We start from the raw sequence: 22,466 nt of genomic DNA, 5'->3' as shown, positions 1-22,466 counted from the left end.
TTTTGTCTATCGATTCTTCCCGAGTTCAGTTATGGTTATGGTATATCTGTGGTATGGTCGAGATAGGTGCGACACAGACGAACTATAACTGGGCGCTCAATTGGCTCGATTACATTAGTGATGCGAAATGTTGAAATATGATTTGAAATGGCCATCCGCAAACGAGCTCAACGAAGCGACGCTTACCCGAAGTTGGCGAAACGGCGTTGCAGGGCTATATTGCGTCTCTTTTTCTCTCGAAGACGCCAAGACATGCTTTCCGAAGGGCTGCAGACAGTAGCGTCTGTCCTTGGCTGCATTCTGTCACGGTGAAGCGCGAACAGAAGATGCAAGCAGCTTGTGACAGCAAAACAGCGTGTTGGTTATCAGCTGTGCAGAGGATGATTATGCCTCAACCATGGCTCATACCCACTAAGGGGGATTGGCCAAGAATTGCTTATATGAATTTTTGGGCATTTCAATTACTAAATTAACCAAAAAAGGCAAGAACGTACCTGGAGTCTGCAAAACATCTCCATCATAATTGTCTTTTACGTATATACACGTGTAAATGCGCACGCACGCACGCGCACGCACGCACACACACACACGCAGAGATAGAGAGGGAGAGAGAGAGAAGGAGAGAGACAGACAGACAGATAGATAGATAGATAGATAGATAGATAGATAGATAGATAGATAGATAGATAGATAGATAGATAGATAGATAGATAGATAGATAGATAGATAGATAGATAGAAGACGGAGACGAGACGTTCCTTCCAGGCCTTGACTGTGGAAGGCCCCGTCAGTTTGTAGAAGGGGTTGTGGTACGGGGCTTCAGAAGGGTGATAACACGGAGGTCAAGAACATGTCAAGGTAACCCTGATCTACGAAGACGAAGCCATGCCGCTCTTCAAGGCATATTCCCTCTAGCAGGCACTCATCGTTTTTTTTTTTCTCTTTTAACATTTAAAATCCCTATCCCTCTCTGCTTATCGTCGGGCCAAACGTAGCCTTTACGAAGCTAGTGGGCAGAGACAGACAATACAGGTAGTTTGATGAGTTTGTGTAGTAGCATATTTAAATATTTGTCGCTAGTCCACACTTTCCTAATTTTTTGTTCTTGTGCTTATAAGCTCAAATTTTCAAGTAAAACACAAATAAAACTGGGCCAGAACTCGCGAAGAAGCTCCTACGAGACAGAACGCTCACTAAAGGTTTTTAGGACAGCAAATGTGCAGTCATCTACGCCCCGTCCCTTATATTCGGGCCCATTTCATTGCAAAATGACAAAGGCTAAGTACTCTCCGTCTCCACCAACAGAGATCTTCCATGCAGCTTGCAGCGTTTCGTGACTGAGTGCGCTGTACTGCGGACTCCATGACATAACGCCCGCACATTCATTCCGACCGCAAAGTGCTAGTTTAACTTGCACATAACTCGATAACACCGGCAGTGAAAGCATGAGCTATGAATAAACAGACGTTGCCAAGACCTCGCGCATATCGCTGCCGTATTCACAGAAAACGATGTATAGCCTCCCCTGTCACCCTCTCGGAGGATAAGGCACGAAAAAAAAAATAGAGACGAGGGCAAGGCCACAACTAGGAGTGAAAGCACGAGCCAGCGGCGCGCTTGCGACACACAAACCCCGAACATCGCTAACAGTGCAGAAAAAGAGCCCACCGAGGGTTCTTCGCCTCGTTCATCGGCAACAGGAGCGACTCCAGATGTGGCCGTCGACCGTCGCCTCTCTTCTAAAACGTCGACGCCAGCGTCATCACAGCCAATCAGAGCCAGAAGGTCCCCTTCCTTCAAGAGCAGCCACTCTCCCTCGCTACGCGATGGCCTCCACATTGCGGCGTCGAAGAGGAGTGAGAATTACGAAAAAAAAAAAAGACTCGAACCAAAAGGAGAGCCCGGAGATGAGTTCCCAGTCGTTCAGGCGACTCCGTAGTGCCGACATCGCTACCGCACCACGGCAACGAAACCGCCCTTGGATAACCCCGACTGTAAGAACCGTGCCCGTGGCACTGAACCTGGTTGCGTACGCAAGGCTTGACTCCACATCGACGCTTGTTTCATCGCATTAGTGCTGAAAGACGGCCTCTTGTTCCGCGAAATTCCAACACTACAGATCTGGACCTCCAATGCCTGCATCAGCCACACTAAGACCAAAGTGAAAGACCACTTCCTACCGACGCCAGCAGTTGAAGGACCATAGGACCATCGCGGTGACTTGCGGTGCTTGTAAGTCGTACTGACGAGCCCGGTCATCCAAGGACAGTTCATTTGGTCATGACAACGGATCACGACGACGCACTGAGGCCGACTATACGAACGGCAAGCCTAGCGGCCCTCTTGGTGTTGTCGTCATTGTTTGCAAGCACGGACGGAAACGGTCGGGAAGCGGTCGGTCCTGCCGAGGCCAGATCGTACCTCACGCACGACCTCGACCTCTCGTCGACCATGTGGGAGACTCTGTCCTCCACAACGGTGTCCTCGTCTGGACTTGCCGTAACGCTCCGAGACACCCCGCTCCGGCCCAGGTTTAGCCAGGAACAGGCATTACTGGAGCTGCAGTTCACAGGAGACACCACGCACGGTTTGCGACTGGCGCTAGAGGGCGCCCAGCAGAGACTGCGGCTAAGGTCCACCGAGGTCGGCCACAGAGGCGGCGTCGTCAACGACACGTCGTGGCCGACTTCGTCGGCAGTGGACGTCGCCGGCGTGCCGCGCGAGGTCATCCTCCTGTTCTCGACGGCCGAAGGAACGCGGGGCTTGATGAGCAACACAGACGTCCACGTCTTCCTAGACTGCCAGGTTCAAGAACAGCTGTCACTATCACTGCCCCTGCGAGAGATGGCTCGCCAGTCCACAGGTCTCAGAGTCTATCGGGATAAGAGGATAAAGGTGAACACTCTGCATAACGTAACGATGCACAACGTGCTCCGCAGGGCGTCCCCGTCCTGCAAAAGACGGGAGGCCCTGACCACGCCTTCGGTCACTGTTTCCGGCAGAAGCAGCAGCGGCGGCGGAAGTACCAGCGGCCGAATGTCGATGACGTCAGAAGGAAGCGACCACGTTGGTGGCGAAGTGCCTGATGACACCCACTTTCGCGGAGACATAGGTCGGCTGGCGACCAGGGCCCTCGTCGATTTCATCGACATGCTAGGCGTAAGCTCGAAATTTCATAATTCTCGTTGAGCTTTGATCCCGCATTATGGTAGACAAACAAGTGAGATGTTGCGCTGTTGATCTCAGGGTCATGAATTCAATTCCTGGCCCGGCCGCTGCATTTCTGCACGTTAGCAGAACTCCAGGCACATCAAGCATAAGAAATATCGTATTAATATTTGATGCGCCTGAATGTACATAACTTTGTCAGTGATCTATCTACCTATAAGGGACTACTCTCTCTTTCCCTTTCTATACCAAAACCCAACCCATCTCGCAGGAGTCCAAGAAAGCCATCGAGGTCCAGACACGAGCCTTGCTGATGCTGACCGAGACGTTGTCCCACTGCCACCTGTGCCAGCGGCAATCGGCCGACCATGACCTAATCATCAACGTGGGCGCGGCGCCCGCGACCTGCGCGAGTCGGCCCTGCTTCCCGGGGGTGCGGTGCGTGGACACGTCGCACGGTGACTACCGGTGCGGGCCTTGTCCGTCGGGCTACACGGGCGATGGCATCCGCTGCCAGCCGAACGACAGGTGCGCGCACGAGAAGCCCTGCTTCCCGGGGGTCACGTGCCGGAACGCTCCCGGAGGAGGGTACCACTGCGGACCGTGTCCCGAGGGATTCCACGTACGTGGTCCCGACGTCTTTATGGACAGATCAAGTGGTTTTTTTGTAAGCTAGTTCGTTTATACTGAGAAGGGCGACATTTTTTTTTCACTGAAAAGGGGTGGTTCAGCTGCGCAGCGCATTTAAAAATAAAAATAAAAAACTTCACGCCGCAATTTTATATGCGCGGTGCACATGAACCGCCCCAAGTTGTAACAACAAAACAACTCCGAATCCAGCAATTAGTATAGCGCTAATTCTGCTCTAATCAACCGCTAAATCAGTGAACAGTGTAACGCTAACGTAGTACCTGTGTATGTCTTTGTTTAGCTCAGCATTGTGCACCTAATGCAGCTCCCTAAACCTGCACAAGTGAGTAGCACGGGCCACCCAGGGACTGCCTTGGGGAAACTCGCGCTTTCCATCGTATCGGCAACTGCGCTCTTGCTGAGGCGGTAGCACCCTCTATTGTTCCGCGCGGGTTCAAGCCGGGTGCTTCAGAAGCACCTTTCGCGTGTTATCTAAATGATTGAAAAATAATTATTTATGATTTCTGTAGTTTATAGTGTTTCGGACCTTCTATGGTTGTTTCGCGGTGGTTTTGAGCATTGTAGCCTTCCCGTGGGCCTGACGAGGAGAAACAGGGAGGGAAGCCTCGAGTACCACCCCTCCCTCATTGACTACCCAAATTTGCACGCGCCCGCAGGGCAACGGCACCCACTGCGAGGACCTGGACGAGTGCGACGCGGCTGAACCGTGCTTCCAAGGCGTGGCGTGCGTGAACGAGTACCCGGGCTTCCGGTGCGGTCCCTGCCCTCGAGGCTTCGAGGGCGACGGCGACCACCGGGGCGTCGGCCTTGCGTTCGCCCGGGGCTCCCCGCAGCAGTGCCGAGACGTGGACGAGTGCGCCGACGGACGAAACGGAGGATGCGTGCCGAACTCGCGCTGCATCAACACGCAGGGATCGAGGTAATACTGGAGGCGTTATAGTCTGCCCGCTATTACGCTACGCGTAAATTACTTTGCGTATGCCGTAATCCCGGGTGCGAACTGCGCATGCACCCGGCCGAGAATCGCGGCTTCACCTGTCGTAAGTGGTTGCCGCCCACCTCGAATCTATTAAGTGGCCGTAACGCGTCCGGTAGCTGGATACATATGAATTTATGCTTTTATTTGCTTCAGACTCGTGCCGCTTAAGCTTACACTCTGGTTGTTGTTTTACACCCGGCGAGAAGAGTTTACGGGGCGTGGGCTTCACAAGAAGTGCGTATACGTGCTGTTCTACACCTCGCGGCACCTATTTTTCGACCACGCTGCTTTATCTATAGATTCCACATGTGGAAGCTATAGAAACGAAGCGCATGACTGCTATCGCGGCAAGAAAAAATAATACTTAAGATTGCCGATAACTTCTCGTTTTGACTTGCTGAAATAAATGCTGCTTTATTAACGATGAAAGTCCAACAGCTCCCTAAACCTGCACAAGTGAGTAGCTGCTCACTTGTGCTGTTGAATGTCGTAGCTGTTAAATGTCGTAGGCAAAATACAGTTTTTCCCTAACCAAGAATGCCTTCGTTTCTTTCCTTTGCCCAGCAACCACCTCTTCGGCACACCCGTTCTCTAAAGTAAACCACTTAATGGCCCAGTTTGCTGCCGCAAAAACGCTGTTTAATTCTCTAAGAAAAATTTACTCGTTATAGGACACAATGTATACGCTGAACCATCGAGGTGTCCACCACCCATTGAAATTTTCGTGTACACTTTCCCAAACAAATTAACAATTGACTGATTGATTAATTTGTACGTTTTAACGTCCCAAAACCAACGTATGATTATGAGAGACGCCGAAGTGGAGGGCTCCGGATATTTCGACCACCTGGGGTTCTTTAACGTGCACTCAAATCTGAGCACACGGGCCTACAACATTTCCGCCTCCATCGGAAATGCAGCCGCAACCACAAATTAACAATCAGAATGAGCAAAACCGAAATCAGCCACAAGCTGCTACTTGCCCGGTGACGCGCGGATGCCCTGCCTACGTAGCCGTCGCTCCAATGTGAAGATAAGCTGTCGCAGAGTGTATATGCCGTAAGCTTCTGCTCCGGCGGGAAACTATCGGTCGCGAAACTACAACATGCCGGAACGTTTGGTTCAAGGCTATGTTCTAAGGAAAAAGGGCAGGAATGAAGCATTCACGAAAAAAAACTTCGGGGACCTTAAACTTGTTTTGGTGGGTGTACGCTATAATATTTCGACATTTAGGTCATGCTTATTCATTCTGAACAACTATGCAGAGCTATGACGGCATCAATTGATTGAGGTTGAATTACGAAAATATCGAATTCTTTTGTAAGCCTACTCGAGGTTGTCACCTGTGTTTCCTGTTTTCATTTTGTTGACTACATTTCCCGATTTCCTCGGCACGTAAACTGAAAAACTTGAAGCAGGAACTGGGAAAAAAAAATATGAGACCGGAGTGGCACAGAGGGAAGTGACTGCAGTGATCGACTAAAACAGCTGCACGAATGTGGCCATGTATTACTACATTTTGATCGCTCAAGTTTTTCCGTTACCTCACAATTGTCTGTCGCTTTCTCTGCCTTTATAGGCGTCAATCTCCTCTCATTTATATTCACTGCTTTAGCTCGCCATGCGGTATAAAAACACGGTTGTGCAGGTTGTGCAACATCGTTTTTTTTTAAACAGTAATGCGGTAACAAATCGAGAATAACAGCAAGGGTGCTTTCTTCCCCTGAATCTTGAATTTGCTTTCTTGTACATAGAAAAGCGACTCTGTGGAGTGGAATAATATTTCCTGATGGTGCCACAAAGCAACCGCGGCTACGTCACCGTCTAGAGTGCAGTAACGACGGTCTTGCCGTCGGCATGCCTGCAGGTAACAACTGCATACAAAATGAGTACCTGTACGGACACACCCATTGTAAAAGTGCTGGTGTGCATGAACATTTCTCGGGCGCAGGGTTTGCGGAGAGTGCCTGCCGGGATTCCTGGGCAACCAGACGACCGGCTGCCATCCGCGACCGGGTACCTGTCCGGACGGGACGCTGTGCGACGCGAACGCCGACTGCGTGCCGCCACGCGCGGGGCATCGACACCCGGAGGAAGAGGATCGGGAGTACGGCTGCCGCTGTCGCGTCGGCTGGGCCGGAAACGGACGTCACTGTGGCCCCGACCGCGACCTGGACGGATGGCCCGAGGTGAGCGCTACGAGCTTACTCAACAGGATACCTGCTGGTGTCACAGGAGTCTTTCAGGCCGTATTGCAAAAAGACCTTGAACGTTTGGCCACGGTAGTCTTTCAGGCCGTAGTGCAAGAAGACCTTGAACGTTTGGCCACGGCGGTCTTTCAGGCCATAGTGCAAAAAGATTTTGAACGTTTGGCCTCGGCAGTCTTTCAGGCAGTAGTGCAAGAAGACCTTGAACGTTTGGCCACGGCAGTCTTTGAGAGGCCGTAGTGCAAAAAGACCTTGAACGTTTGGCCACGGCAGTCTTTGAGGCCGTAGTGCAAAAAGACCTTGAACGTTTGGCCACGGCAGTCTTTGAGGCCGTAGTGCAAAAAGACCTTGAACGTTTGGCCACGGCAGTCTTTCAGGCCGTAGTGCAAAAATACCTTGAACGTTTGGCCACGGCAGGGGCACGGCAGATCTTCGTTATATGAGTCATCTAGTTGTGCAGAGACATTCAGACACAAACACCTCACTGTACAGATGCAAATGTTTTAACACAGCACACTAATGCAGTTGCACAACGGTGTTTTGCAGGTGGCGCTGCCATGCCGACAGGCAAGATGCCGGCCGGACAACTGTCCGGGCACCCCGAACTCGGGCCAGGAAGACGCCGACGCGGACGGCCAGGGCGACGCCTGCGACTCGGACGCCGACAACGACGGCGTGCCGAACAATCCGGACAACTGCCCTCTGTCAGCGAACCCGGGGCAGGAGGATACCGACCCGGACGGACCCGACTACAAGGCGAGACTAGGCAGAATTTCAGCTGTCCCTTTCATCAGCCTAATGGGAATGATCAATTCCTGCAACACATAACGCTACGTACCTGAAATTTCGGAACGGTGATTCGGCAAAGAACGATAATGTAAAAGGAAGGACCCAGAAGATGCCGTTCATTTCCGCGCAAGCATACCAAGATGACTTAAAGCTCGACCATCAGTCCGTTCTTTTTAAGCGTACTAAGGTGCGCTTAAAAAGGACACTGATGTGAAAAAAAAAAGACACTGGAGTGAAACATTGCACCGATCTAGATTCATAAATCGCACTTTGAGAAGTCTAGTGTCGTTAATGTCACCGTCATATGCTTTATAAGAAAGGAAAAAATCAAGGTCCGGGTTTCATTGCAAGATTTCACACCGATATATCCGCGCGTCACGTTACGAAATTCAAAGCCAATTTTTCGTATTTTGGCAGCAATCGCTCAAAGAAATTTCCAGAAACACGGAATGTTAAGTCTATGGCCCCCTCAGAAGACAACGTACTTGCTTTTTACCGATTATAAGAACTTTATCGTGGGAGCTTTCTGGTGCGGTAGAAATCCATTACGTCAACTTTTCATGCGCGAATTTCGAGGCAGGAGGCAGCGGCATCATCCAAATTTATTTATTTTTAACATCTTTCATTCCCCTCACCCTTTTCCCCAGCACAGGGTAGCCAGCCGGTCTAAGAACTGGCTAACCTCCCTGTCTTTCCGCTTAAACTTTCTTCCTCCTCCTCTTTCTGCGCATTTATTGCACTTACCAGGGTCATAGCGGGAAACGAGGTGACTTTTAAATTGTGGGATATAAGTGTACTAATATGAGAAACATATGTTTACTCTTACGTGCCCCAATAAGAACATGATACGCCGTTTGCTGTCATCGTGAACAAGATTCCTTCGCGGAAGCCCCAAATTATTTTATTGTTTATGCATTTTTGCTTGTTCAGTGTTCTTCATTTTTCTTTCTTCAGCAGTTTTTCCTTGCCGGCCTATTGGCAAAGTAACACAGAACAATCCCTCATTGTTTTACGTACACGCACAGAGAAGACGAGATAACACAAGCGCTCCCGTTGTTTTTGCATCCCTTGCACACTCGTCTTTCGCGCTCTTCCCCTGTCGATGTGTTATAAGACTGCGCGTTACTATAAATTGAAAAAACAAAACAAATATTACGACGCCAGTAGAACCGCGGCGAGTGATTGGTTCACCCGGCTGTACAGCGAAGGAAGTAAACAGTGGGAGACAGAGAAAACGGCGCCTCGGTGTTTGCACCAACGGCGTCAAATATCGATCGGTCCCACGCCCGAAACCAGGAAGAGGACGACGTGCGAGCCCCGCGCGCACACCGCCCGGAAGAGCACTCCCGCGGGTGCAATCGTAGCGCGCGAAGCGTCCGGAGGACTTTCTTTCAACGCGCGCGTGAGCTTTTTTACGATACACAGCCGGCCACACTTTCATATGCGGTATATATGAATTTCAGTGTAAAGTGCACGTTGAAGAACTGATGTACAGGTGCGGTCATAAGGCCCCAGGCCACCATCCCATGTATTTCTATGGAAGTGTGGCATGCGAACCTATGACCAGGACTGTACGTACCGCAGTGACATGTTTGTTATACGTCGGGAGAATTAAACAAGCTGCTCTCCGACCTTTCACTATGAGCCTGACTCACGTATGAGTGTCTTCTCCCCGTATTTCATTTTTTTTAAAGTGTGGTCATGTTCATGAGTAGCAGAGGCATGACTGGCCCGAAGAATTATTTTCGTGAGGCTCCCATGCCGTCACAATTCGTTGAAGACGAACGAACTCGCCCAAATACATACTTTGCCCTGTGGTGTAAGCACTGCCCTTACATCCATCTCCTGCAGATTTTTTTAGCCGGCGGAAAAACACATGGAAAGGCTTTCATGTAAGCCATGTACAGCGGTTTTCTTCATCTGGCTATAGTGAGCAGCGCTAGCGACAAAAGAACAGTGAAAGAAGAAAAACGTGCTCGATTTTCTTATCTATACTTCACCGTACAGTGCCGTTATCGCTGTCAACTTTCCCGCGAAGGATTACCAACTTGCCTAATTAGCAATACCATCGCGGCTGGCCGCACGTTAGGAGGCCCCGTAGGGGCGTACAGAAGGATCGATGGTGTGCGTCACGAAGATTCGGCCGAGTGGAGAGGAGGGCGCTGAGATCGCGACCGCTGCTGCCAACTCAATTAATGTAGGGGCACGCTCGCCGGCTCACGCGACTCCTCGACACGGAAACGAGATTCTCGCGTGAGAGAGAGAGAGAGCAGGAAAAAAAAAAACGGTCGACCCTGGCGCACTTCCAGTAAGTGAAGAAACATGAGGGTGAGCGCGCCATCAGCCCTGAACTCAGTCGGACTGGAAAACGATGACGACGCCGCTTGAACGACCGGAAAATAATCCTTTCCCGCCAGCTTTCAACATCGCTATCTTTTATTGATTGATTCATTGATTGAAAAACATATTTGTTAGGACATTTATATGACGGGACTGAAGGACCCACTAGGACCCACTAGAATGCCCTGGACCTGACGACCCATTAAAGTCGTTAATCTTCGTTACAGCTTACTTGATTAACTGATTGATTGAGTCAGTAAGCAAATGAGTGAGTGAGTGAGTGAGCTATCAGCGTCTGCATGGCTCAAGAAAAGTCATACCAAAATGTACTCAGACGTTGTCCAAAGCTAGGTATAGAAAGGCAAGCTGCAAAGCGTTCAATATTTACGTCGGACAGAAAAATTAAACGAAAACAATCACGGCGTATCCACGGAGCGAATCACGATGAGTGGAGCGAAGCGTCCATCCGTTCTTCCGTGCTTCTGTCCGTTCGTCCGTCGGCCATCTGGTTGTCCGTTCATGTGTGTGTCTGTCCATCCATCCATCTGTCTATCAGCCTATCTGTCTAACAGCCTATCTGTCTGTCTGTCTATCAGCCTATCTGTCTGTCTGTCCGTCTGTCTGTCTGTCTGTCTGTCTGTCCGTCCGTCCGTCCGTCCGTCCGTCTGTCCGTTTGTCTGTCCGTCCGTCCGTCCTATTGTCTGTCATTCACAGTAGCGTCACCTGCTGAGTGAGTCATACAACTAGGTCGATACGAACCGGTCACGACATACATGAACCGACCCACGATTTTAAGGGCTTGGCCCCTAAAAGCAAAGAAAAATCAAAACAGACTAAGGCATACAGTGCACATACGAGAACACCACAGAGTTTGCAGAACGAGTTACCGACAACTATGATAATCCCGAGATTGTAAATACGAGAGCAGTTGTGCGCATATTTTCTGCCTTTTCCATCTTACAAGACAACGGAAATGCTAATGATATGAAGTTTGCGCGTTGGCGCACAGGCAATACTTTCGAAAGTGCCGACCACAACCATAACAACCCCAACAAATGCATTTAGGATTGTTGAATAGGTGTTTATAAAGAAACGTGGAATTTAGGATTACATGCCGTGGCATCGCAGCAAAGATAGCACGTTAACATGTAGCGAAACCCGTGTGTTGCGTCTTAGGTCTACCGGTTGATTGATTGATATGTGGGGTTTAACGTCCCAAACCACCACATGATTATGAGAGACGCCGTAGTGGAGGGCTTCGGAAATTTCGACCACCTGGGGTTCTTTAACGTGCACGCAAAACTGAGCACACAGGCCTACAGCATTTCCGCCTCCGTCGGAGATGCAGCCGCCACAGCCGGGATTCGATCCCGCGACCTGCGTGTCAGCAGCCGAGTACCTTAGCTACTAGACCACCGCGGCGGTGCCTTAGAGCTGGTGACACAAGATTTAAATATGCTAAGACATACATACATACATGCATTCATACATACATTAGATAGATAGACAGACAGACAGACAGACAGACAGACAGACAGACAGACAGACAGACAGACAGACAGACAGACAGACAGACAGACAGACAGACAGACAGACAGACAGACAGATAGATAGATAGATAGATAGATAGATAGATAGATAGATAGATAGATAGATAGATAGATAGATAGATAGATAGATAGATAGATAGATAGATAGATAGATAGATAGATAGATATGTGAAGTTGACTGAGATAGACCTGTCTCAGTCAACTTCACAAGGCTTTTATTCTGCTACGCACAGGGCGACGCGTGCGACAACTGCCCCCTGGTGTCGAACCCAGACCAGACGGACTCGGACAGCGACGGGCGCGGCGACAGCTGCGACGAAGACGCCGACAACGACGGTGTGCCCAACGAGAGGGACAACTGTCCCACGGTGCGCAACAGGGACCAGGCCGACACGGACGGAGACGGCCTCGGAGACGCCTGCGACAACTGTCCCAGGGTGTCCAACTACGACCAGGTGGGTCATGATGGAGAAGGCGCGAACTGGCACTCGGCCACCAATGCAGAGCAGAAAACATTTATCGGGCCATGACACAGAATTTTCGATCTTATAATCTGTGCTAAACGGGTTAACCCTAGCGTGTTCACAAACAAGCGGGCTAAATTTTTAGCGTCGAGCAACTAATTTATAATTGCATATTTTTATGAGCACGCGGGCTGCCTGAGAGTCGGGCTACACTGGTGCACTCGCGAGAAGTGACGTAACAAGCGACTAGCTAGCTGTACGAGCGTCTGCATTCCAGCAAACGATATTGTTCTGCGCTGAGCTGCACGTGAAATCGAGAGAGCTTGCCACTGAAACTGAACGATTTGCAGCGGCTGCAACTTCCTTTGAGGACGACGGCTCCACTCCTTCCAGCTCATGACGTCACACGCGCCACTGGCGTTCACCGGCGGTGGGCAGAGTTTAGGGCCGGCAATTTCTATGACTTCTTTTTGCACTCAAATATTCTTCTACAGCACAATTTCCACATCTGCATAGGCGTAATAGACCCTCTACTTGCAGTCTCTGCTGAAAACGAAGTATAGCTGGGTGACCGAGTTGTAGCCCCTTTAACCATGCCTCCAATAATCACGATAGATACGTGAAGTTTAACGTCCCAAAACCTCCATGTGATTATGAGAGCCGCCGTAGTGGAGGGCTCCGGAAATTTTCCAACAGCACGAGTTCTTTAACGTGCACCCAAGTCAGAGCACACGGGCCTACAGCACTTTCGCCTTCATCGAAAATGTAGCCGCCGCAGCCGGGATTGGATCCCGCGACCTGCGGGTACTGCAGCCGAGTACCTTAGCCACTAAACCACCGCGACGGGGCCTTCGGATAAGCAGTTAGACCACGTGTACAGTTCTACTCAGAGGCAACGATTGCTTGCCACCAATAGCTATCAAGAGTTTAACTCCGACAGATGGGTGATGGGGTACAGTGACGAAAATTCGTTTAGCTGTCATTTTCTTGCGTTAAATGAAAAGTAAAGCACTCGAGAGCTTAGAAAATGTACCGCTGTGAGCTCACCATGAAGAAGTAATTACAATATGTTTTTAAAAGCTACTTTATATTCCTACTGTACCCTGACGTCACAACACGGTGTGAACTTCTCGTTACGCGCCCGCATAACTTGTCGTGACGTATCCACAACCAATCCGCACCGTGACCCCATTGATGAAGCAACAGCGGTCATTTTGAATGTTTGAGTGACGCACGAGCGGCCAATTAGAAATTGTTTTTCAACTGACATCCTAACAACCGACCATACTACTGTATGAAGTCACCAGATTGAGCATTAAAGCCTAACGTCAAGCTAGTGCCGATGTCGGTATATGCGCGATGGAAAAAAATTTGATTTTAATATAAAAATGCAATATCTTATGAACATTTGCTGAGCTCCACACTCGCTAAGAGCCATCTCCGTTTACAAGAGATGTGGATCGGAGAGTTTACTCGCCTTCGAAAAATGGTGTCAGTACCCGTTTAAAGGTTTGCGTAAACGGGCATATGATCTTTCAAGAAAGATGATAAAGATTTCAGTAGGCGGACTTACATTTGTCGATTATAGTCTTGTCATTCATCACGTGTCAATTCAGGCTTAGTAGAGCAATACGACGTCTCGTCACCGTATCCCAACCACTGTATTGCGGCGGCGCTGCACGCTGTGACTAAGCTAGGTATTAAAACAAAAGGACAAGGTAAATAAAGAATCTTGTCAAAAAAAATTCGTGAACTGGGGCCGTGCTGGAGACAACATTTGGACATGCGCCCGCAAGGGCGAAAGAATTCGAATGCAGCCTTGAAGAAGACAAGTCCGCTTGTCGAAACGTCAGCTGCGGCTCGCTGCCACTGTTTGCGATTTTTTTCATACGCTAAGCATTGAAAGTTGACGCGATAATACGGCTACAAGATACCTTCCAACAATGGCATATCCGCCTGCCCAAGCGGCACCAACTTTTCGTCATAAACAGAGTCTGAGGCTTATTGAAACTTGTTGTTGGGCTAGCTGGTAACTCGTCCGTATTGTATGGCGGCTGGTTCTTGCATCGCTTGTTAAATCTTTACACAGGCGCACCATTGATGATCATGGTTTTTGCACGACATCATGTACGTATGTAGGATGGTCGGTCACACACAAAGAACAGTTGGTATTGAGTGCTGCGTGTGTTAACGTGTTTCTTGAGTGGGAGCGTGTGCGAACGTAAGGGTTATCCAAGGGATATCCCCGGTACGCTAAATTTACTTACAATGTGGAGATTCCATGGCACTCTTTTCATGTACGAGCGAAACCTCGCGGCGTGCTTCCATATATCTACCCCTATCATGACATTGCAGTTTTGACAGGGACACTCCTATAGGCTAACCAAACTCCGCAGGTGGACACAGATCGAGACCTGACAGGCGACGCCTGCGACGACAACATCGACCGTGACAGGGACGGCGTCCAGGACAACCGGGACAACTGTCCCGACGACCCGAACGCGGACCAGCTGGACACCGACTCGGACGGAGAAGGGGACGCCTGCGACTTCGACAAGGACAACGACGGTGTGGCGGACAGTCAGGCAAGTGACTGTCGTTTTGAAGGCTGCCCAGACGCTTGAGTAGACGAAAATTACGATTCAATCACTGCAGTTGTCTCTTCACAGTCCTCGCATCATCCTCTTCACAGTGGATGTCCCTTTATTCGATCCACACAGAACAACCGTGTTGCCACGACATAGCCGGCGGTAAAACGGACAAGGAATAACCAACTACACAGACACGCGGGGTGTATGTGTGTTACTCCACTTGTAGTTAGGGTTACCGAATTTAATAAAGGAAGTGGGGAGAAGAGAGGTCCGCACGCTAACGCAACTAGCCATCAACATCAGTTTCCATTACTGTGATATCTTCCAGACAAATACGTTGTTTCTTTATAGTTAAAGCCTATTGAAGTACTTCAGATGGCTAAGTGTTGCTTGCAGCACTTGCTCTTGCCGGATAACGTACTCGTATTAAAGTTGTCGCACTTCACGCGAAAGTTCAGCGAAAGTGGCTCTATAGCCTCTTGTATCCACAACTAGACACCACAACACTATTTTTCGCGTACGATTTGAGAAAACTTCCATGTTCCGTAGAGTGCGTTGGATCATATTGAAGGAAGGAGGAAGCAACAAAAGGGAGAAGGCAGGGAGGTTAACCAGAAAGACATCCGGTTGGCTACCCTACACTGGGGGATTAGGGAAGGGGACAAGAAAGACGAGAAAGAGGGAAGAGAGGGAAAAGAAAAAAGGGTGAGGGAGAGACTGACAGTAATTTCACTGCAGCGTGTAGAACTCTACCGCATGTCAGAGGCGTTCACACAAGCCTGTCTTTCAGGCTTGTAGCAATTTACAACTGGACGCTCCGGGACAAATGCGAGACAGGTAGCTGTCCCGACAAAGGACGACGCGGGGCTTGCGACTGTACGTGATAGGCCGGGACAGTCCCGCAAAATCCGGGAAAGTTGGTAACTTGTACTTATAGTGTGAAAGAGTTCCATGAATAAGTCACCTGCGACGCGAACCACACAGCTCGCGCGCGTGTATAGGCGTGTGTGCGCGCAAAGTATACAAGAAGCACGCAAGCGAAAAAAAAAAACACAGGAAATATCAACACGGAATTATTTCACAAGCGGAAAAGGAAGCGAACCGCGTCTGTTTGTCACTTCATGCATGCTTGGCGTCGTTAATAAGGCGTAATATTTGGTACTTGTTTTCTTGCGGGACAAATGTTACAGTAATGTCACAGTAAACATTAGGCGCGAAAATCATAATGCTGAAGCGTCGAGCACTTCCCCTACGCATTTACCCGGAGCACGAACACACACTTCGCATTGAAGTGTGTGTGTGTCGTTTAACGTATACAGTGCATGCACGCGTACATTACGATCGCGTGTCCTTATAGAGCAACACAATTAGTTGCTTTGACACCATGTATGACAGAATTGCCATAAGAAGGAAACCCAGTCAATAGCGGGACAGACAGAGATTCGTTGTGTTGAAATGCGAAGCGCCCACACTTCGCCTTTGCACTCATTTCCAATATGTTTGCCATTCTCTGTGCAAATCACGTTTCACGTTGATGCGCCACGCTCACGGTACAGACGCGTGTAAGTTTCACGTATAGCGGGTAACATTAAAAACAGACTGCCTCGTCTTCCTCTCGCGACCCACCAGGACAATTGCGCGCTGGTCTCGAACCCGGACCAGCGGGACACCAACCGTACCGGGGTCGGAGACGCCTGCCGCGAGGACTTCGACGGCGACTCGGTGCCAGACGCCCTGGACGTGTGTCCCGACAACCGGCGCGTCTACGCAACGGACTTCCGTGCCTACCAGACGGTGGTGCTCGACCCGGAGGGCGACTCGCAGATCGACCCGCATTGGGTCGTCTACAACAAGGGCGCAGAGATAGTGCAGACCATGAACTCGGACCCGGGACTGGCCGTAGGGTTCCAGCACTTTGGCGGCGTCGACTTCGAAGGTGAGACCATCGCCAAAGCTTGTTAGAGTGTGGCATGGCCTGGGGGGACGCCACGATATGAGTTGTGGTTTGTTTCACAATGACCTTGATGAGTACAAACACCTATTACTGACCAAGTGATGTTTAAAGGATTCTGCATTTCGCTATCACTTGGCGTCCTAGTTAAACGGCGCGTTTAGTGACCGCGGAAGCTTAAGCGCAGCGTCTCGGCTAAGCAAGAGTGTTGCAGAATGAGGGACGTCTATGAAATATTTTGATCTCAGCTGCCACAGAACGTCCCGGTTAAGCTGGAGGTCTAGTAACCACAGAAGCCTCTGTGGAGCATCCCAGATATGCGGGAGTGTTGCTATCCAAACCCACCGCCTCAGAATGGTGCGAATTCAAACTCCACCAATGTAACGGGTGTTCTTCATTCACTCTAGGTCCGTTTGCTGGCCGTCACGATTACTACAACAGTTAAAGACGACAATTAATGTTCCCTGTGCTTTCTCCGCGGAACGTTATTCTTGGATTCATTTGGTGTTCTCTCACAGAGAAACAAGCGCTTGAAAAAATTCCAAACTTACATTATACTTTCGCAAGTCATTTCGTCACTCGACGAAACGACTGCATCCCCAACTTCTACAGAAGATCGGGGGGAGGAGACGAGAGAGTGAGAGACTGCTTGGCGCCACTTAAGGCTACTGCGACAGGTTTCATCGCTTAGCTTCTCAGTTTAGTTTGCTATCCTCTCTATCTCTGCGTAAACACAGGTGTTCGCGCCTGTGTACGCCGTGATCTGTTCGCTTCGCGAGCTCGGCGATTTCCAGCCACCGAAATCGCGCGTCGTGCTTTGAAAGGGGCCCCCACACTTGAGAAACCTCTCGTCATTCGAGTGGCTAGGCGAGGCCACAGCTGCCGCGGAGTCTGAAGCTCGCCACACGTGCATGGGCGCGAGCAGTGCCAGATGTGTGCGCGCTGCGGACGAGATCGGTTATGTGCGTGCGACTGATTGCTGATACACGTAAACTGTATAACTTTATCTACCCTGAGAGATTTACAAGTCTAACACAAGCCGAAAAATCAGTGGCACTATACATTTCCGAAAAATCGGAATTTTGCCAATGTGTACAACATATTGCTTCCCCTTCGAATGTCTTCGAGAGGACTTGCAAAACTCCACCATGACGAAGTGCTTTATCAAAACATCAATACAGCTGTTCTTTTGGATTCTTGTGTGTGTGTGTGTGTGTGTGTGTGTGTGTGTGTGTGTGTGTGTGTGTGTGTGTGTGTGTGTGTGTGTGTGTGTTGACTGGTCTACGGTGTGGTCTACGGTGTGTGTGTGTGTGTGTGTGTGTGTGTGTGTGTGTGTGTGTGTGTGTGTGTGTGTGTGTGTGTGTGTGTGTGTGTGTGTGTGTGTGTGTGTGTGTGTCACACCACACCCGCTAAACCAGAGTCCACAACCATCATCAAAGCTATAGGCGTCAGGCGTCCATTCCCTCATCGTGCGCATAAAGACTTCTTTTCTTTTTTCGTCCACGCTATTGAAGTATGGCCTGCTTTAATTTGCCATTATCTTAATTACTCGCTGAATTCGTTTTGTACGTTACTAACTGCTGATACTTTTGTTCAATGGATTTGGTATTTGGCCATTTACGTATTTGCTGCTTCACTCCTGCGATATGCTCTGAAGGGTGCACTAAGTTAACATAAAGAAATAAATAAATAGACAGAAAATAAATAGAAAGCGTAGTTGTATAGCCCAGTAAGTAGGGAATTCATAATCTGAGAGCGTAATCTCAGAGCGGATCTGAAACTCGTCATTGCCAAGAAGGAAAAAAAAAAAAGAGTGAGATTACTTAATACATTTGCATTTTTTACAGCGATTTGTATCAGGTGACGGATGAGGGGTGGAGGGACACACAAGTTTCCCTTTACGTCAACACAAGATTAAGGGATCTTGAAGTAAAATATCGCAGCTCGCAACCAAGCGCTTCCACTTGGAGAACGCAGATCCAGCTTTTACTTCACCTATCTTTGTCTTCTTCTTTCTTCACTCTTTCGTTTGCTACCTTTTCTTCAATCTGCTAATTTATTTGTTTCTTTCTACATCGCCCTCTTTCCTTCTTTCATACCTCCTCCCACTCACATACCTCACGTAACCCCCTTGCGCGGCTATGCTGTGCTGGGAGCTGCTTGGCACATGCCCGCATAATATTACGCATACCAACGAACAATTTTTCTGCTAACCCCTCAGAGACAAACCTGTAGCTTTGAAACAGCTCCGCGGTTGAAACGCTTACGCTTCTAAAAGCGAGACTCAATGTCTTTCCTCCCGTATAGGCACGTTCTTCGTCGACACCGAGGTAGACGACGACTACGTGGGCTTCGTGTTTGGTTACCAGGACAACGGCCACTTCTACGCCGTGATGTGGAAGAAGAGCAGCCAGACGTACTGGCAGGCCACGCCCTTCCGGGCAGTGGCCGAGCCGGGCATACAGCTCAAGCTCATCCACTCGGACACCGGACCCGGGGAGACGCTCAGGAACGCGCTGTGGCACACCGGACACACGCCGGGACAGGTATAACTTATCGATTCACGGCACTCCTTTGCAACAACAGTGGGTGTTTGCACTTTGACCTTCTAGACATGAGCGCTATCTCCTAGTGAGAAGAAGCGACACCAGCCGGTGCCTGAATTATCAAACTTCTAAATTTTTCATGCCTTCTTGTCGCCTGGCGGCGCACGTGTTCCCCTGATGAGATCGAGGACACGGCTTTCGATAAGGCCAAGGCAAAATGCAAGATCTCAGTGTGCTTGGATTCAAGTGTACGCTCATGAACCCCAAGACAATGAACACGAATCATGAAGTCTTTTTAGGATGTCCAGATCAGACAGAGGGACAACACTTTTTTTTATTATTCTTACGACCATAATAAAGCTTGAAACCCCATTTATGGGGGTCGGGGATTTTCCCTCTCCCCTTTTAACCACCCAGGTTCGCCTCCTGTGGCGCGACCCCCGCAACGTGGGCTGGAAAGAGAGGGTGGCGTACCGCTGGCTTCTTCTGCACCGCCCCGAGCTGGGCCTCATCCGGCTGAGAATATTCGAGAGCGACCAGATGGTCGCCGACTCCGGAAATATTTACGACTCGGCGCTCAGGGGAGGACGCCTCGGAGTGTTCTGCTTCTCGCAGGAGGCCATCATCTGGTCGGACCTGGTCTACCGATGCAACGAGGCCCTGCCGGACGCCGCCTACAGAGACCTGCCGCCAGAACTGAGGAGGAAGGCGCGGCGCGACAACGTAACACCCTCCCAGGTGCCTCTGGGACCGGTCGTCTACAGCGACAACTTCGTCGACTAAGCCTTAAAGCCGGCAATTGCCGATGGATCGAAGGATTCGTGCGGTGCGCGTCGAAGAAGCAATAATAAAGGACGACGTTTTCTTCCAAGTCGACAGCTTCTTGTGCTCATACACATACTCGATCGGTCATATCACGCGGAATTTCGTTACGACTTAGTTCGGTGTTCACCAATCGTTCGTTCCTGAAACTTAAGAACAACCTCGAATCGCCGAGGTCCTGCCGCTTTGCCTTGTAACACGGTATAATTCTCATTTCATCTACTTTTTGACTGAGCAAACTGTGACACCTCTTTCCTTCGCACACAACCTAAATCCAGGCAGGTTATCTTCATCACATGAATGAAGTCTGACGATTTCTCATTTTACATGGCAGTTTATGAGATTACCAGGCTGATTGGCAGAATGAAGAAACTACTGCCGCTTTGCCTTGTAACACGGTATAATTCTCATTTCATCAACTTTTTGACTGAGCAAACTTTGACGGCTCTTTCCTTCGCACACAACCTAAATTCAGACAGGTTATCTTCATCAAAGGAATGAAGTCTGACAATTTTTCATTTGACATGGCGGTTTATGAGATTACCAGGCTGATTGACAGAATGAAGAAACTCCTAAGCACTCCGCTTTCCATCTTGCACACAAATGAACTCTGATTAATAATTTCTTTGAAGCTGTGGAATAGCCAAACTACTGAAACCCATGTCACATTTGAAAGCTTCGAGTGTGTCTCCTCTTCAGCACTTCTTGAATGTAGACGGCAGCAATAGCGATTCTTGGAGTTCTCAGAATGAAACCAGGCTCGAAAGGAAGCCGAACCCACGACCACATTTACTGGCCAAGAAACACTTCACCAGCCCAAAGCGATTTTTCTGAGCTCTTTAGCACAAAACCCAATACTCAAAGCGGAACCTCTTATGGACGACGCAGCTCGCATTCTCCGAAAGGGGCGATTCGGCAGCATCCTGTTTCTTTCGAGCGAAGCCAGTTCAACGTCGCAGAGTCATAGTCGATTCACCTTACCGCGAACACACATACCTAGTCGGGTCAACTGCGAGAGTTAAACGGCCCGACTCGCCGAATAGCGCGAGCACCTCGCTGCGCTGCTACAACCTTGGATGCCAGCCAAGGATACCTCTACCACTCTCTACGTGTGCAACGAAGTCACCAATAAAGAACACGGCAACGGCAGCGAGACCGACGCGATGTCACCTGACAAAAAGATGCAGGAGCAAGCAGCGTATCCGCAACAATGTAACGACAAGGCTTCACCAGAGCTTGATTCAGAGAGACGTACGCAATATGTATACATATTCGCGTGTGCTCTTTTTCGAGAGGGCGACGCTATATAAAGACGCCAAAAAGCTAAGGGAAAGAAGAAGTGAAATAATGTGGAGCTCAAAAGGGAGTAAACGTCCGTCAAGAAGATGCGCTTTAACGAGACACGATACCTTCGAAGCGTGCAACCGAACGGTAGCTCAAAAAAGAGCATCAAGAACTGGGGGGCTTCATCGGCTGGAAAACAGCTCGGGAAGTGGCATGCGAAAAGAACACAGCGACACACAAAGATAAACAAAAGAGTAAACACAGGGTGAACAAACCGGCAAAGTAGACGGGAACGGCAGTGACTGATAATATAAAGATAGAAGGTAGAAGGAACCAGTGGGTAAGGAGTGTGACAGCCGAGAAAGAAGGACGGCCACGACCGACCTTTAAATATGCAAGAGAGTGAAAAGACCCAGGCATCCGTCAAGATGTTGCAGGAAGGTGAGGGACGGGTGTTCACATAAAGTGCAGCGTAGGAGACGCGAAAGCCGCGGACAGGCATGCGAAGGAGTTTTGGGGGGGGAAGGAAAGACCACCCCGCAGCGCGTAAGAAGCCAGTAAGAGCCAAGGCGAAGCCGGACGTGAAAGGAATGCTCCACTACGAGCTTTGGTGTCGTTTTTTTTTTGTTGTTGTTGTCTTTTGGTACACGCAATTTAAAGGTGAAGGCGACTGCAGTACCAGCCAAACAACCTTGTACATAAAAAGTGCCGGGAGCCTTGAAAACGCTTCCTAATACAGGAGACTTCGTCGTATGAAGGTCACGTGTATACGATTTTTCACGCAGTGCAGACTTGGCAGCGATCCCTTATTTAGTAACGAAATTAAAGAAACTAAATTGCTTCTTCGGTAATGAATACTCTAAATCAGTGATTTTGTATCATGCTAGTTTTTAATAAATCACTTCTAAAAAGTACTCTGAAAAAGTACTTGTTACTTTTCCAATTGTCTTTCGCCAAAGCACGGTATGTCCGCTTTCATTAGAGCGCAAAAATCGGCCAAAAAATGCCATGAAAAGTAATTTTCAACAAAGTGCTCCTTTGGGCTGTTACGCCCACGCAGCGCAATGTTCCATAGCCCCGGGTACACGAGAAATAGCAAAGACAGGTTGATCTGCGGGCCGAAG

General features: G+C 49.4%; 2 protein-coding genes and 1 long non-coding RNA gene across 4 annotated transcripts in view; 1 reads left to right on the top strand and 2 right to left on the bottom strand.

Annotated features, from left to right (window-relative positions):
* Positions 1-22,466, bottom strand: part of jing (AE binding protein 2 jing) — a 182,599-nt gene that overhangs the window by 78,520 nt on the left and 81,613 nt on the right. The gene's annotated exons all lie outside the window — the stretch shown is intronic.
* On the top strand, positions 1,846-20,107 carry Tsp (Thrombospondin). The gene is made up of 10 exons (XM_075871759.1): positions 1,846-3,159; positions 3,440-3,790; positions 4,476-4,738; positions 6,750-6,987; positions 7,552-7,761; positions 11,918-12,139; positions 14,545-14,733; positions 16,369-16,675; positions 18,998-19,236; positions 19,654-20,107. The coding sequence occupies exons 1-10, from the start codon at positions 2,281-2,283 to the stop codon at positions 20,017-20,019; spliced, it is 3,264 nt and encodes a 1,087-aa protein (XP_075727874.1). The 5' UTR covers positions 1,846-2,280; the 3' UTR covers positions 20,020-20,107.
* LOC142769010 (uncharacterized) lies at positions 19,687-22,101 on the bottom strand. Its single transcript, XR_012885599.1, has 2 exons — positions 20,435-22,101; positions 19,687-20,236 (listed from the first exon to the last, which is right to left on the bottom strand). It is a non-coding gene; the product is annotated as an uncharacterized LOC142769010 (long non-coding RNA).

This window comes from Rhipicephalus microplus, chromosome 8 (genome assembly GCF_043290135.1).
Source record: "Rhipicephalus microplus isolate Deutch F79 chromosome 8, USDA_Rmic, whole genome shotgun sequence".
NCBI lineage: Eukaryota > Metazoa > Arthropoda > Arachnida > Ixodida > Ixodidae > Rhipicephalus > Rhipicephalus microplus.
This window is presented reverse-complemented; position numbering and strand designations above follow the sequence as displayed.

Excerpts from the sequence above, each read along its gene's own strand:
- Tsp (XM_075871759.1), top strand. The coding sequence starts at position 2,281 with ATGACAACGGATCACGACGACGCACTGAGGCCGACTATACGAACGGCA. Across the intron at positions 3,791-4,475 it reads CGTGTCCCGAGGGATTCCAC|GGCAACGGCACCCACTGCGA; the intron begins GTACGTGGTCCC and ends ACGCGCCCGCAG. Across the intron at positions 19,237-19,653 it reads CCGGACACACGCCGGGACAG|GTTCGCCTCCTGTGGCGCGA; the intron begins GTATAACTTATC and ends TTAACCACCCAG.